We start from the raw sequence: 23,919 nt of genomic DNA, 5'->3' as shown, positions 1-23,919 counted from the left end.
TGATCAAAGCACAGAAACCACGCGAGCGTCTCTTACCCGCAGCTCCTCTGCAGAGGAGAGAGAAGCTTGTCACTCAAATGCAGATGAATGAGACGTACACGATAACCAGTACAACTTCCGGCAGCTGTGTTTACGTTCGGATACTCTGCGATACTGGAGGGGGTTGAAGTCCCTCTGCAAGCTCCTCAGTGTCACAGTTAAAGGTCAGGTTAGGTCATGTGGGCCTATCAGAGTCATGCTGATTTCTTTCAGAAAGTACACCTAAGGCAACATACTCCGTGTGTAAATTATTTTATACTTATTTAGGAGTTCAAATACAGTTACAGCATCCACTTTGGGGGTTCCACTTATAAGTTTCAGATATTGTGTTTCAACACAATATCTTTAAACAGTGTTTAGGAGAGGGAGCTTGTTGGTATCTGGGGGCCATTTTGTGGTTGATTATGAGACTTGTTGACCTCAAAATGCAACTAAACTCAAACTGTGATCATTGGGCTCTTCTTTGCCTCCCTCATCATCTTCCTCACTGTGTGGGGGTACCACATGTGTCCCACCTTGTTTGAGAGGAAGGTTGCTGACATCTGCAATTCTTTCAAGATGGAGTTTTCAAACACATTAGGCAATCCTCTCCCCAGACAACCCTCCCCCTCTCCCCACTCCCCCCAATCACACAGACGAGAGAAACAGCAGGAGGACTCAGTGATTCAAGCATGATGTCAGAGGAAAGGGAATATTCACACTGCATTTTGCTCCAGAGTTGAACCTCTCTGGGGTCAAACCCCTATCATCCGAAGGCCTGGATGGGTGACCTCGCTCTTCTGAACCATGTATTAAATTAATATACACAGGCAGTCTATTTTACCATAGTTTAATACCTCAGGCAATAATCTGCCCAAACACTGATTATTTGCTTTGACAGATCCCCCATTAGCTCCCTATTGCATTTAGCTCATCTTTAACTATTGATAGCAAGCTAGTCAGTGGAGGACGGGCTCTTCCTCTGTAGACTGGTTCCACCTATGATGTTTTCACACTGGGAATCTTCTTATAATCATTGTTTCAGTCATTAAAAATTTTTTTTTACCCCACTTAGTTTTGGCTGACAGTGAAACATGACCTCTGCTGACCTCATCTGGATACAGGTATGTACTGCATCAGCCAAGACAGGGCAGCCTACAGCGGGACATATCACACAGACATAGAGACTTAAACATTAAAACCAGGAGAGGCGAGTTTAAGGTTATTCATCCGTGCAGTTTATTCATTTAATTAGTGGCCTCTCATTGCTCTCCTACCTTCTGTTCTGTCTTGTAGGAGGGTACAGTTAAATGACAAAAGCCACACATTAACAGACTGTGGTGGTATGGTCATTGGCCGCAGGTGTCTCTCTCACCTGGAGGTCCAGGTACCACAAACATCTGACCACCAACTCATCCTCTACATCTGAGTGATTACACACCTTTAATTCGACATAGCTCAGGAGGTAAGAGCGGTTGTCTGGCAGTCGGATGGTTTTCGGTTCGATCCCCACCCTGGGCGTGTCGAAGTGTCCCTGAGCAAGACACCTAACCCCTAACTGCTCTGGTGAATGAGAGGCATCAATTGTAAAGCGATTTGGATAAAAGCGCTATAAAAATGCAGTCCATTTACCAATTCCCCACACACTGATTCCCCAGGTTGTCACTGCAAAAGAGAACTCACTTAACTGTCTGATTAAATAAAGATTATTAGATTTTCAAAAGGGATAAGATGAGAACATCTGTATTACGGCATTGGGGCAATCGAGAGTGGAGTGAGATTGGGACAGTTGGGGCAATATCCCTGTGACTAGGAGATGCAGGCAGGACATGTTGGCGTTGTAAAGGTTTTGCATATTTTCACCACAAGGTGTCAGTAAAGCGCGCGTGGAACGTTGAGCACGGAATTGAATATAAACCGCCAGAGATGCCGGAGTGTTCACTGAGAGAATTAATTAGTGGGCGGAACGAGTATAAAATAAAAGGGGGAAGTACGATCTCTGAGGATAAAGAGATATGCCTAGAGGGATGGAACGGGGAGGGATTCCTAGAACAGCAATTCATTTAATTTAGTTTAGTTTTAAGAAACTTAGTTTTCCCCAGTGGTCTCCTGCCCAAAGCCCACACTTCTGTAGCTTCAGCCATTCAGCAGGAGCAGGGTGTAGGGTGGTATGGCTGCTGTTCTGTTTTTCTTCCTCTATTTCAGTGTCATACACCTGCAAACAATCTAAACTGTGTACTATACCTATCCCTGCATTTTCTCAAATGAATGAACAAATACATTAATGTAGAATATAAATAAAAGGAAATGAGAAAACAAAGTTTAATCAGTCTTTAAACTTTATTTAAAAATGCCTTATTGACATGCAGCTGTTAAAAATACTGGTATTGCTTAAGAAGGCTAAGAAATACATTGTGAGCATTTTAGCTAAATATATTTCATTTCTATAAAATCTTGTCTATCAAAAGGAGTATAATTCTCCAAGATATAGCATCCGAATATCTAAAAACTAAATATATAAAAAGGTAGTCAAATATTTTTTTGTTAAAATTTTTTAAACAAGTTTGAGTAGTAATAAAAGTAGTATGAAATGAGTAGTAGTGAAAAAGCAGTCAGTGCAGACTTACTGCCTTGTTCATATTCTGCTCAAATGGAAAGATGAACAAACTCATCAGCTATGTGCAATAAAAGCATCTTGAACAATGTGATCTTGCAAAGGAGCATGATGGGATGCTGGATAAGTGCTGTCTGGCTATCCTTCCACGTGTCAATCAGAGAGAGCCAACATGGACAGCTCTGACCTGCACATGATGAACACAGCAGCCAAAACTGAAAGGGTTTGATGTAAATACAAACAAATCTAAAGCAAAGGCTTACACAGGCTAAAGCACAGTTTTCATTTTTACATTCCAAAAATGTTGATGCATTCATTTCATATTGAAGTGGCCAGTACTGACTTGATGTAGTTTGAGCTGTACATCATCATCTTGGTCAGAAAAAGTAACTGTCTCATTGTGTCAGTGAATGCAAGCTATTGTTCTCAATGTATACAAGTACCAGCATTTCCAGTGAGCTAATTTATGAATGAGCTAAGGAGTCCACAGTAAATAATTTCAGGTGAATTATTAATTCATGAATAACTCATCTAGTGGGATATGGTTTTATCACATTAAAACATTTTGCTTGAGATGTGTAGGATGAAGCAGTCCATGTAAGTTCTTCTATCCAAACTTGTGGGTGGACACTTCCAAAGTTAGAACGGTCAATCTCACAGTGCTCCTCCTCTTTCAGAAGGCTACTCCCCCACATCATCATAGTCCATCCCCCTGGGAGCTGGAGGACTTTCGGGGGCCAGAAAGTTCTCCCCTACAGGGACGGATCAGGAGACAGACAGACACAGTCAGGGAAAGGCTCATTTTCAGCAAATAATTGCTGTGATCTTGTATATTGAAAGAAAAAGTCTCATTCAAAATATTTTCATAAGGTCATGTTTACACTAAAATATCCACTCTCAGAAAAGTTTACAGGTGGAATGGAATGTGCAAATTCTCATAATTCGGTTCGATCGCCGCTCTGGGCGTGTGCAAGTGTCCCTGCTCTGGTGAATGAGAGGCATCAACTGTAAAGCGCTTTGGATAAAAGCGCTATATAAATGCAGTCCATTTACCATTTACATAACGGATAACTGATCCGGGCAGACTGCAGGAATGTGATCGACCAGAGGGGGGCGCTGGCGCACAAAAAGACACGATCAGCATGCCAACCAAATCCCTCCCTCGGGAACACTGCAGCCAATCACGCGTCACCTGGCAGTCTCCTTGCTTTCAGGGCAGCTGGTGATGGAGGACTCGGCCCCACACTGCGGGGCCCACCCACACGCACTGGCGCAGGGTCTTAACTGGGCGAGCCTCCCATCAGCCCCCATTCAGAGCTGCGTGGTTAACCCACTGAGCTGATCACTGGAGAGGCTTCTTCAGTCACACTCGGCGTGTGATGGCGGTTCGCCCAGCGCCCGTCCGCCCCTTACTTCTCTTCAGCGCTCTGTTCTGGAACAGCAGAACACCCAGCACTGCCAGCAGCAGGAACAACAGCGCCCCCATCACCAGGAAGGCCACTGCTGGGATACACGGGCTGGGCAGAGCCTCCTTTAATCGGGGCACTGGCCGTTTGGACACAACTGCAAAACGGCGAAGGCAAGGGGTTGGGCATCAGCAGAGAACATGGCACACTGCCTCTACTCTACTTACACTGACCACTCAGCTGTGTTTCCACCTACAGTACTGTACTTATACAGCCAGGCATCCAGTGACCTATTAAAGCAGAGCAACTGTCTGCATTAAGCAAACTGAGTCATTCCACAAGATACCCACTACAACATAAAAAGGTGGCCTGAGAGCAAGTGCATGGTTAACTTTCCAGCGAGTAAACTTTAGCTAAGCCTGTGCTATCTGTACTAAAACGTGGGTGTTCTCTCTTCTCTGTTCAAGAACACTGTCTATTTAAATTCAAAGTTAAAGTACTGTATTAAAGTATCAAAGTACTATCTTGACACCAACATTCACAGAGCTTTGAGAGCCACACCACATTTAACGTTAGATAGAATTCTATAGGATTACATTCTGTCTTAATGCATTAATGCAGAGGTACTGTTGCCAACAGGCAAAAAACTGCAAGAAGCAGTTATGCATTAACACTCAAATACTGAGTGTTACTTAGCAACCTACTCAGGCAAACAGCCACCACCATTTATATGGTGGAAATGCAATACAAAGCATTAATGGAAAAGCTAGCCCCAAAAGCCGAAATTAGTTGTGAGATCATAGGTCCTCTTTTTACTGTATAAATGACTCCTGGGGCAACTTTACCTGTCTGTGCTTTTGGTTTTGTAGTCATTGCAGGAGTACCTAAAACAATAAAATAATAAATAAATTAAAATGCATTGTTTTCTTTATTGGGCATGAGAAAGGGTTTGTGTGATTTACAGGGCTCTGAGCTCAGCCTCAGGTTTTATCTCCCAAACTCTCTCCTACACCATCCAGAAAAGTCCGTACCTGCAGCGGAGCTGGACTCATATAAAGGGCCTGTAAAATAAAAATAAAGAGTTTTGTTATTTATTCATTCAGTTGTTCCACTTCCTGTTCCTGCCTGCTGTTATTGGCTGTGACCCTGATGATGTCACATCCTCTCTGCTCGTTGCCTAAATCTTTATGGATGCACTTCTGTAAGCTGCCCTGGATAAGAGCTTATGATAAATGTAAATGTAGTTCCAAAGCATCATGTTTTCTACTTGCATTATTAGTGAGCGCATGAATAAAGTAATCATCGAGCTGTAATGCAGGGTGGATCTTTCAGCTGCTCCTGGGGTTTAGGGTGGGTGTTTCTGTCAGGGCTCCAGTGATTAATCTTCTCAGAAGCTGGCAGTCAGCCTGAGGTGATCTGGAGTCGCAGGCTCACCTGTGCAGGTGACCCCAGCCTGGTTCTGGTGTTGGCAGCGGCTGTGCTGGTGTGGGCAGTCCCACAGGTGCATCTCAGTGCCCCTGCAGTTCACCTCAGTCAGCCAGGGGTCGTCCTTCCCCATCCCAAATGTAGCATTACTATGAGCCTTTCCTGCTGACCCACAGCCCAGCTGTCTGCACACCACCTGGACATCCATCGCGTCCCAGGAGTCTCCACACACCTTCCGCCAGGAGCCCTCGTGGAACACCTCCAGCATCCCAGAGCACCCGCCTTCACCCCCCACCAGGCGGATGGGCCAGTGACCTAGAGCAGGAGACACAGATGAGCTGAGCAGCCTCATTACATTTAGCATCTCCTACAGACACATCTCCACTAACACTATGACTGACCTCATTACATTTAGCATCTCCTACAGACACATCTCCACTAACACTATGATTGACCTCATTACGTTTAGCATCTCCTACAGACACATCTCCACTAACACTATGATTGACCTCATTACGTTTAGCATCTCCTACAGACACATCTCCACTAACACTATGATTGACCTCATTACGTTTAGCATCTCCTACAGACACATCTCCACTAACACTATGATTGACCTCATTACGTTTAGCATCTCCTACAGACACATCTCCACTAACACTATGACTGACCTCATTACGTTTAGCATCTCCTACAGACACATCTCCATTAACACCATGACTGACCTCATTACGTTTAGCATCTCCCACAGACACATCTGCCCTAATATTATGGCAGACCTGACGTAATGCTTTCTGCTTTGCCAAAGCAGAGTGGATTTGTGGCTGTGGATACAGCCTGCTCAACATTTGCATTACGTTCAGTAGACACTCTTATCCAGAGCGGCTTACCACAGGATTCAACCAAAAAAACGTACTTGGGCAAGCTCTCTGATTTGCTGCTGAGGAACATGACAATTTGCTTCGTGGAACTTCATCATCCTCTTCCCCTTTGATGTGAAGAGAAAAAAATAAATAAATGAACTACAAATTTTGAAAAATTTTAAAACACGAAGACAGAAACAGGTTCATTCCATATCAGAAACAAACTGCACTACTTAGAGCTTCAAAAAATCTCATTCATGGGGTTACACTAAAAACCTTTTAAAAATTCACAATAGTCCATAGTTTTACCAATTTAATGTTGCAAAAACTAATAAGCTGACTTACATATTTACCGGTTTAGGGCAAATTAGCTTCATTAATGATTTCATATCATCCTCCCAATCTGCATGTATGAGTCAGTTCTAATTCTATTGTTTCTAACAAGTACCATGGCCGGCCCTAGGGGTTCGGTGTGCCTAAGCAAATCTTTCTGAGCGGGGAAGGGGGGGAGCTGTTGGATTTCGTCGAGCGGGGGGGGGGGGGGGGGGGGGGGGGTTTATGCTGCTGTTCCCAATAGGAGTGATACTGTGTTTGCAGTCATGAGGTTTATTATACTGTTCCTAACAGGAGTATAAAGTCTGCAGTAGAGTAGTTTTACCTGAGCAGGTAAGAGAAGCCACACTGGTTTGCCCGCAGGTATTCTCACCCCAAGGCTTTGATGGGCACTGCCACAGAGTGGAGTCATGTGGGCGACATTTGAAATGATCCAGCCAGTTTGGAGCTGATTCCAGTCTTGACCGTGTGTTAGACACAAGTCCGCTCTTCCCACAGTTCAGCTCCTGACATATGACAGTAGCCGTGTCTCTAGACATTTGATTGTAGCACACGTTGCCCCAGGTTCCATTGTAGAAAACTTCCAAATTCCCAGAACAGCCCTCGGCCAGTCTCATCTCCTTGAATTCTACAAAAACAGTGTTAGAAATTTGGTTTAAAAATAAACATAACCTTAAAATCTTGTGCCAGAAATTACAGAGGATAGGAAGGTAAATGTATCGGATGCAGGTATAAGTCAGGATGAAGGCTGTGTTCTGTTAGCCACTGCTCTCCTGAGATAAATCTCATCACTTTGAACACATGAAATTCCTCACCAATCAGGTATCATGTATTCACACCAAATTAGTGTCAGTGCAAAAGCAAGAACTTTAGGTGCTCCACTTAGCTCCAGACCTGAACACACGACCCCCACGTCCTCCTTGTGTCCACAGTCAGATTGTCCCCATCCGGCTGTGGGACAGTCCCACAGGGACGTCTCGTTCCCCACACAGCCCACCTCATTCAGCCAGACAGGTCCATTTCCTGGCCCAAAGAAGGAGGGTAGCGGGGCACTGAGGGCCGTCCCACACTGGAGCTGCCTGCACACCACCTGAGCATCCTCCAGGTCCCAGGAGTCATCACAAACTGTCCCCCAGGAGCCCCTGTGGAACACCTCCAACCGTCCCGCACAGTCCCCCCCTCCCCCCACCAGCCTGAGAGTCCTGTGATCTGAGAGAGAGAGAGACAGAGAGAGAGGGAGAGAGAGAGAAACAGAGAGAGAGAGGGAGAGAAAAAAGGAGAGAGGGGGTGAGAGAGAGGGGGTGAGAAAGAGAAATAGAGAGAAGTTCTGAGCACCTTCAAACGGAAACTCAAGACGCACCTCTTCTCTGTATACCTCTCTCCTCTTCCCTAAACCCTCTCCCATAACTATCAAAAAAAAAAAAAAAAAAAAAAAAAAAAAAAAAAAAAAAAAATTTTTTGGTTCAGACTATCTTGTCTCTCCTTACTGTATGCTACTATAGTAAAGGCTTTTTATCTACATTTTATTCAATGGACTTAAGTGGACTTGATCCTGAGTTTGGTTACACTGTTGTAAGTCGCTCTGGATAAGAGCGTCAGCTAAATGCCTATAATGTAATGTAATGTAATGTATCTGAGTTTTTACACAGGCTCTGTCTGTTTTAAATACTCTGATTCCTAATACTTTTAAAAAAGCCTTTAGGTTGAGTATACTATATCCCCCATGTCAAACAAGCAGCTAGAGACTGCAGAGAAGCTTCATTAGTAACCTGTACTCACTGGAACAGACGATGGACACCTGTTCCATGGAGCTGCAGGTGAGTTTGTGTGGAGTGCTGCAGTTCCCCAGGTGAGCCTCTCTCCCGGAGCACTGAACCCCCATCAGACACTCCCCACTGCCCCCCGTCCCAGACGGAGAGGAGCTGTAGACCTGCACTGCAGAGCCACAGCCCAACTGCCTGCAGGCCACCGAGGCCTCACTGAAGCTCCAGGACCCCCCCACTCTGCTCCAGGTCTGCTGGTAGTACACCTCCACCTGGCCCTCACACGCACCCTCTCCAGCCAGCCGCACCGTCCCGTCCAGAGCTGAGAGGGCAGAGCCTGAGGATCCCAAATGTAAGAGGGTTAGGGTTAGTCTCCTCTGTTAAATCCAAGTGTATTAGGGTTAGGGTTAGACTCCTCTGATAAACCCAAGTGTATTAGGGTTAGGGTTAGACTCCTCTGTTAAATCCAAGTGTATGTAGGATATGTAGTGTTTAGATTTTGGTCTGGTCTCCCCATCACAAGCATCAAAGCAAATGTGATTGGGGCAATTTTAAATTCCACTGATACCCTAATCTAGGCTGACAATCTATGGGTCTCACCTCCTCAGAAGAGACAAACCATATGCCAGGACACCATATCAGGGGTTGGAGACCCTGCATGCCTAACATTTCCCATTACTTTTAGTTTAAATGCAATGTTTAGGTAGGCCAGTCCTTGCCATAAATTAGTCTGACCCCCCTTCCCTTCTCTCCTGAACCAGGCATGACCCAATCAGGGCAAACATCCTAAAGCCATGCTGGGTAAGGTATTTAAGATGGCCACAGGAAAAAGTTTGTGTGTTGCGTTTGGTTTCAGTGCCTGGAAGAAGAAGAGTCTTCCTCATTTTATTTTGGTGGTGGTTCCTAGGTTGTGTGTTTTTAGCTGGTTTTCTTGTGGCGCTTATACTGGAAGTGGGTGAAACTTTGGCAAGGTCTGGTTTCTCTCTCGATCGGTTTCTCTCTATCTCTCTCTTATTCGTCTCTCTCTCTCTTTTCTGGTATTTCTAGATTAGTTGTTTAATGTTTTGTATTATGCCTTCTGTTGGGTAATTTAGAAGTAGAGTGCCTGCATTCAATAAAGAATATATGTTTTCAATTCATTAATATAATTGACTGCTTCTTATTGAACTCAAATATTTAATCTTAAAACCTGGTATAGAGCTTGTTTTGACTTGTTGGTTGATTCCATCAGTGCACTGTAGACTGACCTATCAGTGAATTTGGCAATTTAATTGAAAATTCTCATTTAAAATAATAATTATTAAATTAAATCACATAAAATATATTTTATATGTAGGTTAAGTGAGGAGTTCTAGCACGCAATATCTCTTGTGTTCAGTATTCAGAGTGCTGGACATTTTAACAAGGGAATTGACTGTTGGAACCACTGGATTCAGAAAATAAACACATTCTTAATTAATCCTTACTTGTCCGACAGTATTAGGGTTAGGGTTAGACTCCTCTGATAAACCCAAGTGTATTAGGGATAGGGTTAGACACCTCTGTTAAATCCAAGTGCACTACTCACACGCATTGGCACATAATTGCAGATTACACTCCGGTTAAATCCAAGGGCATTTCACTTATAGAACACTGTATTAACACAAGATACTCGACATGTGGATTTTTAAATTGTTTTTGCATTTTTATTTTTGTTTTACATCAGACAGCCCATATCTATCTCAGTTTCTCTCTCCCCATCTCTCTCTATCACTGTCTCTCTCTCTGTCTTTCACTCTCTTCTTCGTCCTCTTCCGCTCTCTCTCTTTCTCTCTCCCTCTCTTTCTCTATCTCTCTCTCTCTCTCAATGCAGTAAATGTGTGCTAAATTGTACCATGTACACAGTACAGAGAGCAGGACTCCTCACCAGAGCAGATGACTCCAGCATCCAGTCCATGTGAGAGCACAGCTCGGCTCCATGAGGAAACAGCACACTGTGAGAGGCGTGTCTCGTTCCCATGGCAATCAAACACATCGGCTCTGATTGGCCAACTCCCCTCTCCAAACCAGGCCTGTCCTGGCACTGCCACTGCAGTCCCACACTTCAGCTGCTGACAGAGGACATTGGAGGCTCTCCTGTCCCAGCATGCATCACACACTGTCCCCCAGTTACCCAGGTGCTGCAGCTCCACTCGACCAGAGCAGTTATCAGGGCCGTCAGCCAGCCTGGACTCAGTGTACCCTACACACAGCACAGTGGGGTTAGCATCTGACCAACACTGAAATAATAAAGGAGACCTATGGAAGAGGCTAACAGAATACACAGGTACAAAACACACACACACACGCACACACACACACACGCACAAATGCACACACACACACAAACACACACACATACACAGACACGCACAAATGCACGCACACACACACACACAAAAACACACACACAGGCATGCATGTATGAATGTACAATAACACAGACATGAACATGCATGCAAGCAGTTAGAGACTGCAGAGACAGGCAGACAAACAGGCTTTCACAGGCACACACACAGGCAAACTCCACACAGATTAAACTCACACAGACACTGGGAGGTCATGCAAACTCCACACAGATTAAACTCACACAGACACTGGGAGGTCATGCAAACGCCACACAGATTTAACTCACACAGACACTGGGAGATCATACAAACTCCACACAGATTAAACTCACACAGACACAGGGAGATCATACAAACTCCACACAGATTAAACTCACACAGACACTGGGAGATCATACAAACTCCACACAGATTAAACTCACACAGACACTGGGAGATCATACAAACTAGAGCCCGACCGATATATCGGTATGGCCGATATATCGGCCATTATTTGACTTTTTTGACGACATCGGGATCGCAGTTATGCCGCCGATGTGCCCCGATTTTTAAGACCTTAAGTATAATAAACAAAAAAAAAACAATGATTATTTATCTGTACTTGTCTGTTCCAACGCTGTAATTGCTATTTACTAGAATTATCCAGTAGAGGGAGCTCTAATACAAGTGTGAACTGCAGCAGCTGACGCGCTACTTCTCTAATAAGACGTTTGTCACTCGTGCCTCATCCAATATTCTCCACTTCAAGACTTGTCTGCACAGATTCGATTGCCTCAATAAAGGTATGTATATTTAGTGAAAGTTTTTAATTAAATGCGTTTATACGACCACTATGTTTATCAATCCTCATTATCAAGCGAGCGAGCTAACTAACATATTTGGTTCACTTTAGCAAGCTAGCTGGCTAGCAAGCCTTTATGAAGTGGCAGTGAGCACATAAGCAGCGTAGGATCTACATTTCCAGAGGACATCGCTGTATTCTCAAATAAATAACCAGCCAAAATAAAATGGTGATTGAATGTATCACACATTTGTTTTTCTTTATCTGAGATAATGATATTAGCTACTATATGATGCTGTGTAAATAGCCAACGCGTGATTGCAAGCGAGTGTGTCATCTAGTCACGCGTCATCATAGCAAGCTAACCAGACAGTAAAAACGCAGATAAAACACTTCCAACATGGATAATTTTAAGCCATGTTATCTAGCTTTGTCGTGATAACATGAGAGAAGGATTGCTGTTGGAGAAGCGAATCAACCAACAGTTAGCGCGGGTAACCTGCACGAAAGCGCATTGTAGTTTTTTTCACGTATTTCATCCAGTCAATTTAATTTAATCTAACGTTACACTTGATTAACTCTTTAGCTCCGCTAGATAATGACTTACTCTTTGAGATCATGTAGTAGAAATAAAATAAGAAAATATTCATTTAACTTACTGAGAATATATAATAAGAAATAATGAGGCTGTGTCAATAGCTAATGCGTTATTGCGAGGGAATGTGTCATCTAGTCACGCGTCAGAGCGCATTGTAGTTATTTTCACCGCCTAATTCTTATGGACAGGGAAGCTCACTAGATAGTCTTACTCTTTGAGATCATGTAGTAGGAATAAAATAAGAAAATATAATTAATGTACTGAGAATAGATACTAAGAAATAATAATAACAAATTAATAACAACAACAACAATAATAATAATAATATTCATAAAAATACATGTTTGAAACTGGAAAACTGATTTTTTTAAATTCATTTTTTATAGATGGCTGGAAAAGAAAGGAGTAAAAGCAAGTTGTGGAGTTATTTTGATTTCACACACTTAAAGATGGTGTTAATATATATATATATTTAATTTAATATCATCTTTTACTTTTTCTATCTAAAAAGTTCTTTGTGTGTTTATTTTTATTTTTATTTGTTTGCTTATAAGTTAAATGTTCTTAAATATAGAAACTTTAATAAAATATAAGTTTTTCAAATTGATTTGAAAATGTTGCACTTTTTGACAAAATATCAGTCAAAACATCGGTAATCGGTGGGCTAGGACTCTCCAAAATCGGGATCGGCATCGTACCCCAAGAATCTGGCATCGGTCGGGCTCTAATACAAACTTCACACAGATTAAACTCACACAGACACTGGGAGATCATGCAAACTCCACACAGATTAAACTCACAGACACTGGGAGATCATGCAAACTCCACACACATTAAACTCACACAGACACTGGGAGATCATACAAACTCCACACAGATTAAACTCACACAGACACTGGGAGATCATGCAAACTCCACACAGATTAAACTCACAGACACAAGGAGATCATGCAAACTCCACACAGATTAAACTCACAGACACTGGGAGATCATGCAAACTCCACACAGATTAAACTCACACAAACACTGGGAGTTGCCACTGCTCAGAAATGCCTGTATGTGAATTCCTGCAGCTCACAGGAAGGCTGTGATAGCTCTGTGTGCTTCCACTTCCTGTGTGTCTATGGTACATATGGTGTACTTCCCCTATCAGAGGGTTATGGGCTGCACATCCCCGCCCTCTATAGTGTTCACTGCATTTTACAAATTATATCTGCATCACAATATCCAGCATTACAGCTCCTGACATGTAACATTTCACAGTATAATGAATGAATATCTTTATCTGCTTAAATATAAATGCATACAATCTGTTTAGGACTATATTAACCCAGTGTCACTGAAACACACAGTATACAAATGACTCTTACCAGAACACACTAGACCCACATCGTTTCCATGGGAGCAGGGTTGATTCTGTGAGGGTGCTTTGGGACAGAAGCAAATGTGAGATTCGTTGCCTGAACACTGAATCTCCTCTGCCCACACCTGGCCCTTCCCCTGGCCAAACGCAGCTACCCCCCGCAGCTCTTTAGGAACTCCACAGCCCAGCTCCCTGCACACAACCTCTGCGTCCCGCTGGTCAAAGTCAGCATCACACACCGTGCCCCAGGAGCTCCCATGCTGCACCTCTACTCTCCCAGAGCACAGGTCAGACCCGCCCACCAGCCTGACCTTACGATGGGCTGCAGTTAAACAGGGAATAAAGAGAGAATCGTCTGGTATCACCACCCCGTCCCCTCACCACCGGAGTTCCCCAGGGCTCAGTCCTTGGTCCCCTTCTCTTCTCCATGTACACCAGATCCCTTGGCCCTGTAATATCTGCCCATGGCTTGTCCCATCATTCCTATGCCGACGACACGCAACTCTTTCTCTCCTTCTCCCCATCGGACACACAGGTCCCCGCCCGCATCTCCGCTTGCCTGAGGGACTTACAGAGCTGGATGGACAATCACCACCTGAAGCTCAACCCAGGAAAGACGGAGCTAATCTTTATTCCTGCTCTATCCTGTCCCCTCCTCGACTTTTCCATTTCCTTAGGGGACACCGTAGTGACATCATCACCCTGCGCCAAGAATCTCGGAGTGATGATGGACAACAGGCTGTCCCTCTCCAACAACATTGCAGCAGTAACCCGGGCATGCAGATTTTTCCTATACAACATCCGCAGAATCCGCCCCTTTCTCACCACCTACTCAACCCAGCTCCTGGTCCAAGCAATGGTTCTATCCCGCCTGGACTACTGCAACTCTCTTCTGGCTGGACTACCGGCATCTGCCACCAGACCCCTGCAGCTCATTCAGAATGCTGCGGCTCGTCTGGTCTTCAACCTCCCCAGACACTCCCACGTAACTCCCCTGCTCACTACCCTCCACTGGCTGCCTGTTATAGCTCGCATCAAATTCAAAACATTGGTCCTAGCATACCAGGCAGTCAAGGGATCAGCCCCAGCATACCTTCACAAGATATTCAAACCCTACATGCCAGCCAGATCCCTCCGTTCTGCTACCTCAGGACGCCTAGCACCTCCCCCTCTTCGCACCTGCACTTCCAGAACACGTCTCCTGTCTGTTCTGGCCCCACGATGGTGGAATGACCTCCCTGTGGAGGTCAGAACAGCTGAGACTGTGACCCATTTCAAACGTCGACTGAAGACCCACCTCTTCAGGCTGCACCTCTCCCCATCCCTCCCTTCCCCCCTGTAAATGACTAAACTTAGGGTTGTAACTAGGCAGCTGTTTCATAGGTGACTTAGTCGATGCGCCTGTCTTAACGACTACTTGTATTTTTATTTATTTTTATTTTTCCATAGATTGCGTTGTTGCCGTTCTCGTTGTTAGTGTTAATCAGTTTAACCATCAGGGTCCAAGTTGAACTATGCGGTTGTTCCCTGTACTTGGACCGGTACTTCTCTCTAGGGTTTTCGTCATACTTGTTCCTGGTTATGGTTATACACTTTGTTGTACGTCGCTCTGGATAAGAGCGTCTGCCAAATGCCTGTAATGTAATGTAATGTAATGTCTGCAATGACTGGCACCTTATTCCAGAGACAACAGTGAGCACAGCTGCATGAATACAGGACTGCACGGCTATTATACATGGAATACAGCAGTGTGATATGAGCCAATCTCACGTCTACAGCAGTGTGAGATGAGGCAATCCCGTATAAACTGCAGCGTGTGATGAGCCAATCACATGTAAACTTCTGCTACAGACATAAACTTTAAAAGAATAAACATTCTGATAGCGTCAGAAAAAGTGAAATACATCAGAAACACAAAGATTCTGCTGTGACTGCTGATTTTGCTTCTGAAGTGCTGAATTAGTTCAGTGAAAGGAGCAAAACAGTAATTTACTTCATAACACCACATATTAAAATGTAATACTATGTTTTAGTTATGTAATACATATGCATTTATGAAACTAATATATCATCATTTAAATCCAAAGTCCTGTGTTGGTATAAGAACATTGGTAAGAGCTGAATAACGCTGAGTCCTACCTGAGCAGATCACTCCAGCATCCTTTCCATGATGACAGCCATGTATACCCCATCCTAGTGAGCGACACTTCTTCAATGTGGATTCTGATCCCCTGCAGGACACATCACTCATCCATATTGTCCCAGACCCTGGGCCAAAGCGAGCATCTCCTGGTGCTTCTACAGCATCTCCACATTCCAGCTGTCTACACACCACCCCAGCATCTGTCATATCCCAGCGATCACCACACACTGTCCCCCACTCTCCCTGATGGTAAACCTCCACTCTCCCAGCACAGGGGCTGCCTCCATTCACCAGCCTCACATCCTCACTGCCTGAGAGAGAGAGAGAGATAGAGAGAGGGGGGGGAGTTTGAGTTTTAACAAACCTTTATTGCACAATACATACAGTCATTCGGCAACAAGAAAAGCAGCTAAAATAAAGAAATCACCATATCAAAATGAACAACAATACCAAGACACAAAAAACAAACAGATTAAATAGGGAAAAGGAAAAGAGAAATAGAAGTCGAACAAAGCAATGGAATGCAAGCTTCGGCAAAAATAAACCTATGACCATTTGTGACACCCTCATCTTAGTATGTTGTTAAATATTAAATTTCCTGCCACTAGACTACACTTAGCCTCCCCATGGCACCACCTATCCTGAAAAACCCCCAGGTCCTGTATTCTACTATTGTACTCAAAGTCAATAGAAACTTGATCTGAAGGAGGCACTGGAACCACCTATCAATCCACAACATGAGAGACAGAGCAACCTCCACTACAGCAGGGTTATGCAGCTATTGCTGCAACACCAAGGACCCTGCCCAGTTCTGAGATGGGAGAAATACGGAAAATCCTCAACATAATCAGCAGAATAATTGGCTAAGTGTAAATGTATATGTATAATAAATATTCTACAATTATATTTTAATTATTGATGAAATATAATTTAAATAATTAAATTAGTTCCAATTAAACAGAGTAATTAATAAAAATGGTAAGGCACTGTTGAATCTCAGTCAAAGTCTTGGTCTCTATATAATAAATGGCATGATCAGAGGGGACTCTTTAGGTAGATATACTGTACATACAGTTCAGCTCTTGGTAACAGTGTAGTAAACTATGCCATCACGGATCTAAACCCCTCCTCCATAAATGCATTAACTGTCAGACCACAAACACCCTTATCAGATCACAGTCAGATCACTGAGTTCATAAAGAGAACACAGCAGTCCAACACACATACATAACCTCAATCCTTTCTACAGATGGGCTCCAAACAGCACACAATTATACAAAGAGGCAATTGGCAGTGATTAAAGAAAAATTCTAATAGAAATATTTCAAAACACACAGTATCAACCCTCAAAATAAGGCGTAGACCTGGCCATAAATTACTTGAATAATTTTTTTAAGTAGCTAAAAAATCCAAGTTAAAAACCACAAATATGAAAAATGATAATAAGAATGTAATGAAAAAATGGTTTGATGAGGAATGTAAAACTATGAGAAAAAAGCTGAGAACCAAAAACATAAAAATCCCAAAAACCAAGATTTACGCCTAAGATACTGTGAAACACTTAAACAATATAAACAAACAATTAAAAATAAAAGACTGGAACACATCAGCATGCAACTAAACAGAAATGAACAGTCAATAAACCAAACATGGAAACAACTACGGCACACAGTGCTGTACATAAACATCTTATAGATAAACCTGGTTCTTATGTAGTACCACCGTTTATAGATTCTCAATAATGTTAAGCCTGGTTTACCATGCGTGTAAACCCCAGGTTTTTGCTGATAATTTAAAGGATATGCCCCCAGCAGTGTCTGCATGGTCACTCAGACGTGAACCTCAGTAAACTCCTGTGCATCGTAAAACGCTGGCTGTGCAGAGTACAGCTCCTCAAAAGACACAGACGAGCAACAGGAGACCATTCTTCCTACCAAGCTCAGTGCATCTTTATAAGAACTCATTGATCAGTGAAAAAGGGGATTTATCTGGAATGCATTTTAACCATTTAATGATATTAAGTACAGCCCTGGGCGTATGTAGATGTACATTATACTGTTTTAATATTTTACATTAGTGACGATGTTGTTATGCACTTATTGTACGTTACTTCGAATAAAAGTGTCTTCCAATTAAATGTCATGTAATGTAATGTTTTCAGTGAAATGGTATGTTTCCACAATGAAGATTAAACATGAATTTGAATTGTTAGCTTATATATATATTTTTTTATTTGACGTTAGTAGTTCATCTCTACAAAATTCCTGTTTAACAATCACTTTTATACTTTTAGCGTTCATCCTATGGAGTATGTCCTCATTATATTTCTTGTGCAATTTCAATAATTATTTAATTTGAAATATTTGCATTTTTAAAAAATTTATAGTAAAATATTGCATGAAAAATGTCACATATTCAATCTTATGTGAGTTTCAAATAAAATAATATTTTCCATTTGCAGCCGTAAACATCGGTGGAGAATATTATCTGTTCAGAGTGTGTTATTTGAAAAGAATTACACAGGAAGTCTGACTCTGGATCAATGTTGCTTCAGTCCTGCTTTTGAAGTTGAGGTTTGAGCAGGTGTTACCACTGATGTGCTAACATGTGCAAAGTTTTTTTTTCTTTTCTTTTTAAAGTTGCTGTAATAAGTTTCATGAGATGAGAGAATTTTAATAAGTGCAATATATTATTAATGTGCTGCCATAAAAGCATCAAATGTATCACTGAAGAGAGTACGTCACATTTCCTTTGTGTCTTCCGTTATAACGCACTAAAGACGGAAGAGTTCTTATAAAAATACACTAATAAAAAGCAACTTACAACTACAAAAAGTGAAAATATTAATTCGGCTAACTTATGATATAAATTTCACGCAAACATCAGGTATTTCTGGGAACGCCAACTAATACCTGGACTTTTTCATGACTATCAGGTGCCAAATTACATAGACACGGAAACGATAAAAACTATATTTGAAAAAGATCTTTATATTCACATATATTCATATTTACTAAAACACAAACATGATCAAACAAAAAACTTTATCTTTGCTGGATTATTCAAATATCATGTTTTATATACCAGTGAATCAAATAAAGAAATATTTCCTAAATAATTAATAATAAAATTTGTTTCATGAAAGCTTCATGAATGATGCAGAGAAATATTACTACAGTAAACTCTGGTGTTTAGAGACGGCCTGGAGCCCTGCCCTGCCTGGAGAGCTGCCCCTCTTACCCCTTGGCCCTGACCCCCAGTCTCTGAGCCCTGACTGGGTATGGAGAAGCTTGAGAGGAGGATAAAGCTGGTACTCACTGACTGTGGAGAGCAGGAGCAGGGACGAGAGAGAGAGAAAGAACAGACATCTCTCCATCTTCAGCGCAAATGAACCAAACCTTCCTCAGAGCAGAGTGGATGCTCACACCTTCACCTCTGAGCTCTCAGAGAGACTGAGCCCTGTGCACACACCCAGCCCCTCTCTGAGAGAGCACACTCTACCCGCCCCACCAATCACAATCACTGCTGCCTTATAAGAGCACTGCAGGAACACTTCAAACAGCCACAGTGACAAATCAGCGCATACCATTTACATTTTCTCCATATATTTAAACTCTGCATCACTGCCGGCTGTCAGGACTCCTCCCACCAGAAGACCCCGCTCCTGTGACACACTGCGCTGACAGACACAGAAGAAGAAAGCGGCTCGTTTCTAAAAAGGATGGAGTTTTCAGTGCAGTGTTTGGCTGTGCAGTCTGAACCCCAGTGCAGCCTTGGGCCTTTAGGAAAAACAAAAACCTGGCGAGAGAAATGGGGGGTGGGCCATTGGAAAAAACGGATCATTTAGTCCACCCCCCAGAGAGACACCCATCCATCACACATCCACCATGTACAGTTGAAACAGCAAAGATTTAGATTTTCATTTGGACTTTTGTAAATTGATCATGACTGTTATTGTGTTGGCTTATTTTCAGATTATAATGTTTTTGTATGAGGCCTGTTCAGGTGATGATCTTTTAATGTGTAAGAATTTTAAAAAACCAATAAAAGACAAAGTGCAGTCTGAAACCCTATGCAGCAAAGCCCTGATGCATTTTGTTTAAAAAATTACAATATTCCTGATACATTTTCAGTGTAAATGCAAATGCATAAAGCAAATAAAAGACATGAAAATAGGATGTAATAACACAGCGAAAGACTGAATTTTAGTGAAAATAAGCATTTTTATTAAAGGTTTAAAAGTAATAATTATGACAATGATGGTCAAACAAAAAGGTTTGACCTTGTGAACTCCTCCTTATCTTCTGGATGTTTCCCCTCATCCTTCAAGAGGGCCCACATCACCCCGCTGCTGAAGAAGCCCACACTAGATCCTTCAGTCATTCAGAACTACCGCCCGGTATCTCTCCTCCCTTTTCTATCCAAAACACTTGAACGTGCTGCATCTAACCAACTCTCTGCTTTCTTCTCTCAGAATAACCTGCTTGACCCCCACCAGTCTGGCTTCAGGCCTGGCCACTCGACAGAGACTGCACTCCTCTCGGTCAGTGAGTTACTCCATGCCGCACGAGCAGCCTCCCTGTCCTCTGTCCTGATTCTTCTAGACCTCTCCGCTGCATTCGGCACTGTGGAGCACTCCATCCTTCTGTCCTCCCTGGCAGCAACAGGGATCTGCGGCACAGTCCTTGACTCGATTGAGTCTTACCTCTCCGACCGTTCCTTCCAGGTTGCCTGGGCGGGTAAGATATCACCACCCCGTCCCCTCGCCACCGGAGTTCCCCAGGGCTCAGTCCTCGGTCCCCTTCTCTTCTCCTTATACACCAGATCCCTTGGCCCTGTAATCTCTGCCCATGGCTTGTCCTATCACTGCTATGCCGACGACACACAACTCTTTCTCTCCTTCTCCCCATCGGACACACAGGTCCCTGCCCGCATCTCCGCTTGCCAGAGGGACATCCAGAGCTGGATGGACAATCACCACCTGAAGCTCAACCCGGGAAAGACGGAGCTAATCTTTATTCCTGCTCTAACCTCTCCCCTCCTCGATTTTTCCATTTCCCTAGGGGACACCTTAGTGACATCATCACCCTGTGCCAAGAATCTCGGAGTGGTGATGGACAACAGGTTGTCCCTCTCCAAGAACATCGCAGCAGTAAGCCGGGCATGCAGATTTTTCCTGTATAACATCCAGAGAATCTGCCCCTTTCTCACCACCTACTCAACCCAGCTCCTGGTCCAAGCAATGGTACTACCCCCCTGGACTACTGCAACTCTCTTCTGGCTGGACTACTGGCATCTGCCATCAGACCCCTGCAACTCATTCAGAATGCTGCAGCTCGTCTGGTCTTCAACCTCCCCAGACACTCCCACGTCACACCCCTGGTCACTCCCCTCCACTGGCTGCCTGTTATAGCTTGCATCAAATTTAAAACATTAGTCCTAGCATACCAGGCAGTCAAGGGATCAGCCCCAGCATACCTCCACAAGATTATACTATAACTATAAAATAAAAGGGGGAAGTACGATCTGTGAGGATAAAGAGATATGCCTAGAGGGATGGAACGGGGAGGGATTCCTAGAACAGCAATTCATTTAATTTAGTTTAGTTTTAAGAAACTTAGTTTTCCCCGGTGGTCTCCTGCCCAAAGCCCACACTTCTGTAGCTTCAGCCATTCAGCAGGAGCAGGGTGTAGGGTGGTATGGCTGCTGTTCTGTTTTTCTTCCTCTATTTCAGTGTCATACACCTGCAAACAATCTAAACTGTGTACTATACCTATCCCTGCATTTTCTCAAATGAATGAACAAATACATTAATGTAGAATATAAATAAAAGGAAATGAGAAAACAAAGTTTAATCAGTCTTTAAACTTTATTTAAAAATGCCTTATTGACATGCAGCTGTTAAAAATACTGGTATTGCTTAAGAAGGCTAAGAAATACATTGTGAGCATTTTAGCTAAATATATTTCATTTCTATAAAATCTTGTCTATCAAAAGCACACCTCCACAAGATATTCAAACCCTACATGCCAGCCAGATCCCTCCGTTCTGCTACCTCAGGACGCCTAGCACCTCCCCCTCTTCGCACCTGCGCTTCCCGAACACGTCTCCTGTCTGTTCTGGCCCCATGATGGTGGAATGACCTCCCCGTGGAGGTCAGAACAGCTGAGACACTGACCCAATTCAAGCGACGACTGAAGACTCACCTCTTCAGGCTGCACCTCTCCCCATCCCTCCCTACCTCCCTGTAAATGACTGTAAGCTTAGGGTTGTAACTAGGTAGCTGTTTTGTAGGTGACTTAGTTAATGCACCTGTCTTAACTACTGCTTGTATTTTTGCATAGACTGCGCTGTTGCTGTTCTGGTTTGTGTTAGTGTTAAACAGTTTAACCTTCAGGGTCCAAGTTGAACTATGCGGTTGTTCCCTGCACTTGGACCGGTACTTCTCTCTAGGGTTTTCGTCATACTTGTTCCTGGTTATGGTTATACACTTTGTTGTACGTCGCTCTGGATAAGAGCATCTGCCAAATGCCTGTAATGTAATGTAAAGTAACAAGGTGGGCAACCCAGCAGACTGACCAACCCTCTACATTCATTTTAACAGTAAAAATAAGGATTTTAGTTTTTCTTTCCATGGAGAAATGTACGTTCTACAACAAGACATTTGTTAATAGTGCAATATTTAACTAAATATAAGACTTCTATGGGTTCATAGTGAAACATTTAACACACAAAGCCAGTGCTGTGTGTTAACAGTGAAATCTTACCAGAGGGTCTGTCCCAGGTGGAGCAGCAGTGGCAGACTGGGGAGGAGTGCTCGGTTTGGTGGGGGTACTGGGGACAGGCCTCAGGGCTGCAGGGTGGGTGGGTGATTTACCTGATGGTGCTGCAGGATGATGGGCCGTTGGGTCCCTGTCCTCCACATCTTCAAATCCCTCATCCTCCACGTGCAGCTCTTCCTCGTGAATAGTCCAAGCTGGTCCCGCAGCACTCAGACTGAGAACGCGGCCACTCCCCCGTTCAGCTCTCCTGCAGCGCACTGACGCACAGCACGCGCATTATTCCGCTCGCCGCACTGTTCATCATACCGTTGCATCTTTCCAATGATTAACATAAGCATCGTACCGACGGACGTTACCAATTCAGCTGATTTAATCAATTAATCAGCTTTTAATGTACACTATTCTCTATTATTCACTCACAGGAGGTCTCAGATACTTGGCAGATAAAAATCTGTGTGCTTCGTCACAATGCTTAATGAATGAGCTACAATAGTTTTTATATTTACACCCAAAAATCCTACGTATGGAAAAATAAATATTTATAGCCAGACATTCTAAATACATCACATCGCGTCACATTTTTCTTTAATAATAAAGGTGGCTAACATTTCAGCTAATAACCGTTCCAGCTGAGTTATTGTCAAGGACAACTTAAATTCGACAAGCTAACTTGAGCAGCAAAATTCATAAAATTTTGACACTAGGTTGACGGAGCTGTACTCACAGTTTTAGCGGAAGTCTCGTTCAACTTTACCGCCGTCGAACAGTAATGACGTAATTGGGTAAAGAAAAGCTGATCAACGTTAGGTTTACATGAACTGAATTGCTTACGTGGTGGAAAATTATTAATTGTCATAAGGAATTGCCACAGTTAATTTTAACCTGGCAAGCCGGCTAGAAAGTAATAAATGCATTTCTAGCTAACTTGAGTAGGATTGTAAGCATCAAATAACCTTGATTGTAAGGCTAGCTTTGCTTGTTAGCTACCTACCAATGTTTTCTTCCAAGTCGTGTTTTGATTTTGAACGAATTAAACTGAACATAACCACAATAATTTTAACCTGAAAAGCTGGCTAGAAAGTAATTCGTGTATTATTAATTTTTAACTGAAACGTTTTTCATTAGAACAAGCTTGATTTCTTGATATTTGCTTGCTAGCTAACATGAGTAGGATTGCAAGCATCATTTATCATTTATGAAGGCTAGCTTTGCTTCCCACGCAAGCGCGTGATCAAAGCACAGAAACCACGCGAGCGTCTCTTACCCGCAGCTCCTCTGCAGAGGAGAGAGAAGCTTGGCACTCAAATGCAGATGAATGAGACGTACACGATAACCAGTACAACTTCCGGCAGCTGTGTTTACGTTCGGATACTCTACGATACTAGAGGGGGTTGAAGTCCTTCTGCAAGCTCCTCGGTGTCACAGTTAAATGTTTCACTTTGGCAGCTCTTCAGGTCAGGTTAG

General features: G+C 43.2%; 1 protein-coding gene across 1 annotated transcript in view; it reads right to left on the bottom strand.

Moving 5' to 3' along the window:
* LOC118220424 (deleted in malignant brain tumors 1 protein-like) overlaps window positions 1–23,919 on the bottom strand; it is a 145,567-nt gene that overhangs the window by 20,280 nt on the left and 101,368 nt on the right. Inside the window, exons 12-23 of the mRNA XM_035404285.1 lie at window positions 15,670–15,984; window positions 13,538–13,852; window positions 10,329–10,643; window positions 8,439–8,759; window positions 7,554–7,868; window positions 6,985–7,287; window positions 6,380–6,451; window positions 5,473–5,778; window positions 5,070–5,099; window positions 4,884–4,922; window positions 4,046–4,195; window positions 3,318–3,384 (exon numbers count right to left, since the gene is read on the bottom strand). Of these exons, the coding sequence (XP_035260176.1) occupies window positions 3,318–3,384; window positions 4,046–4,195; window positions 4,884–4,922; window positions 5,070–5,099; window positions 5,473–5,778; window positions 6,380–6,451; window positions 6,985–7,287; window positions 7,554–7,868; window positions 8,439–8,759; window positions 10,329–10,643; window positions 13,538–13,852; window positions 15,670–15,984 (2,548 nt within the window). The remainder of the gene's footprint in view (window positions 1–3,317; window positions 3,385–4,045; window positions 4,196–4,883; window positions 4,923–5,069; window positions 5,100–5,472; window positions 5,779–6,379; window positions 6,452–6,984; window positions 7,288–7,553; window positions 7,869–8,438; window positions 8,760–10,328; window positions 10,644–13,537; window positions 13,853–15,669; window positions 15,985–23,919) is intronic.

Source organism: Anguilla anguilla, chromosome 2 (assembly GCF_013347855.1).
Source record: "Anguilla anguilla isolate fAngAng1 chromosome 2, fAngAng1.pri, whole genome shotgun sequence".
NCBI lineage: Eukaryota > Metazoa > Chordata > Actinopteri > Anguilliformes > Anguillidae > Anguilla > Anguilla anguilla.
This window is presented reverse-complemented; position numbering and strand designations above follow the sequence as displayed.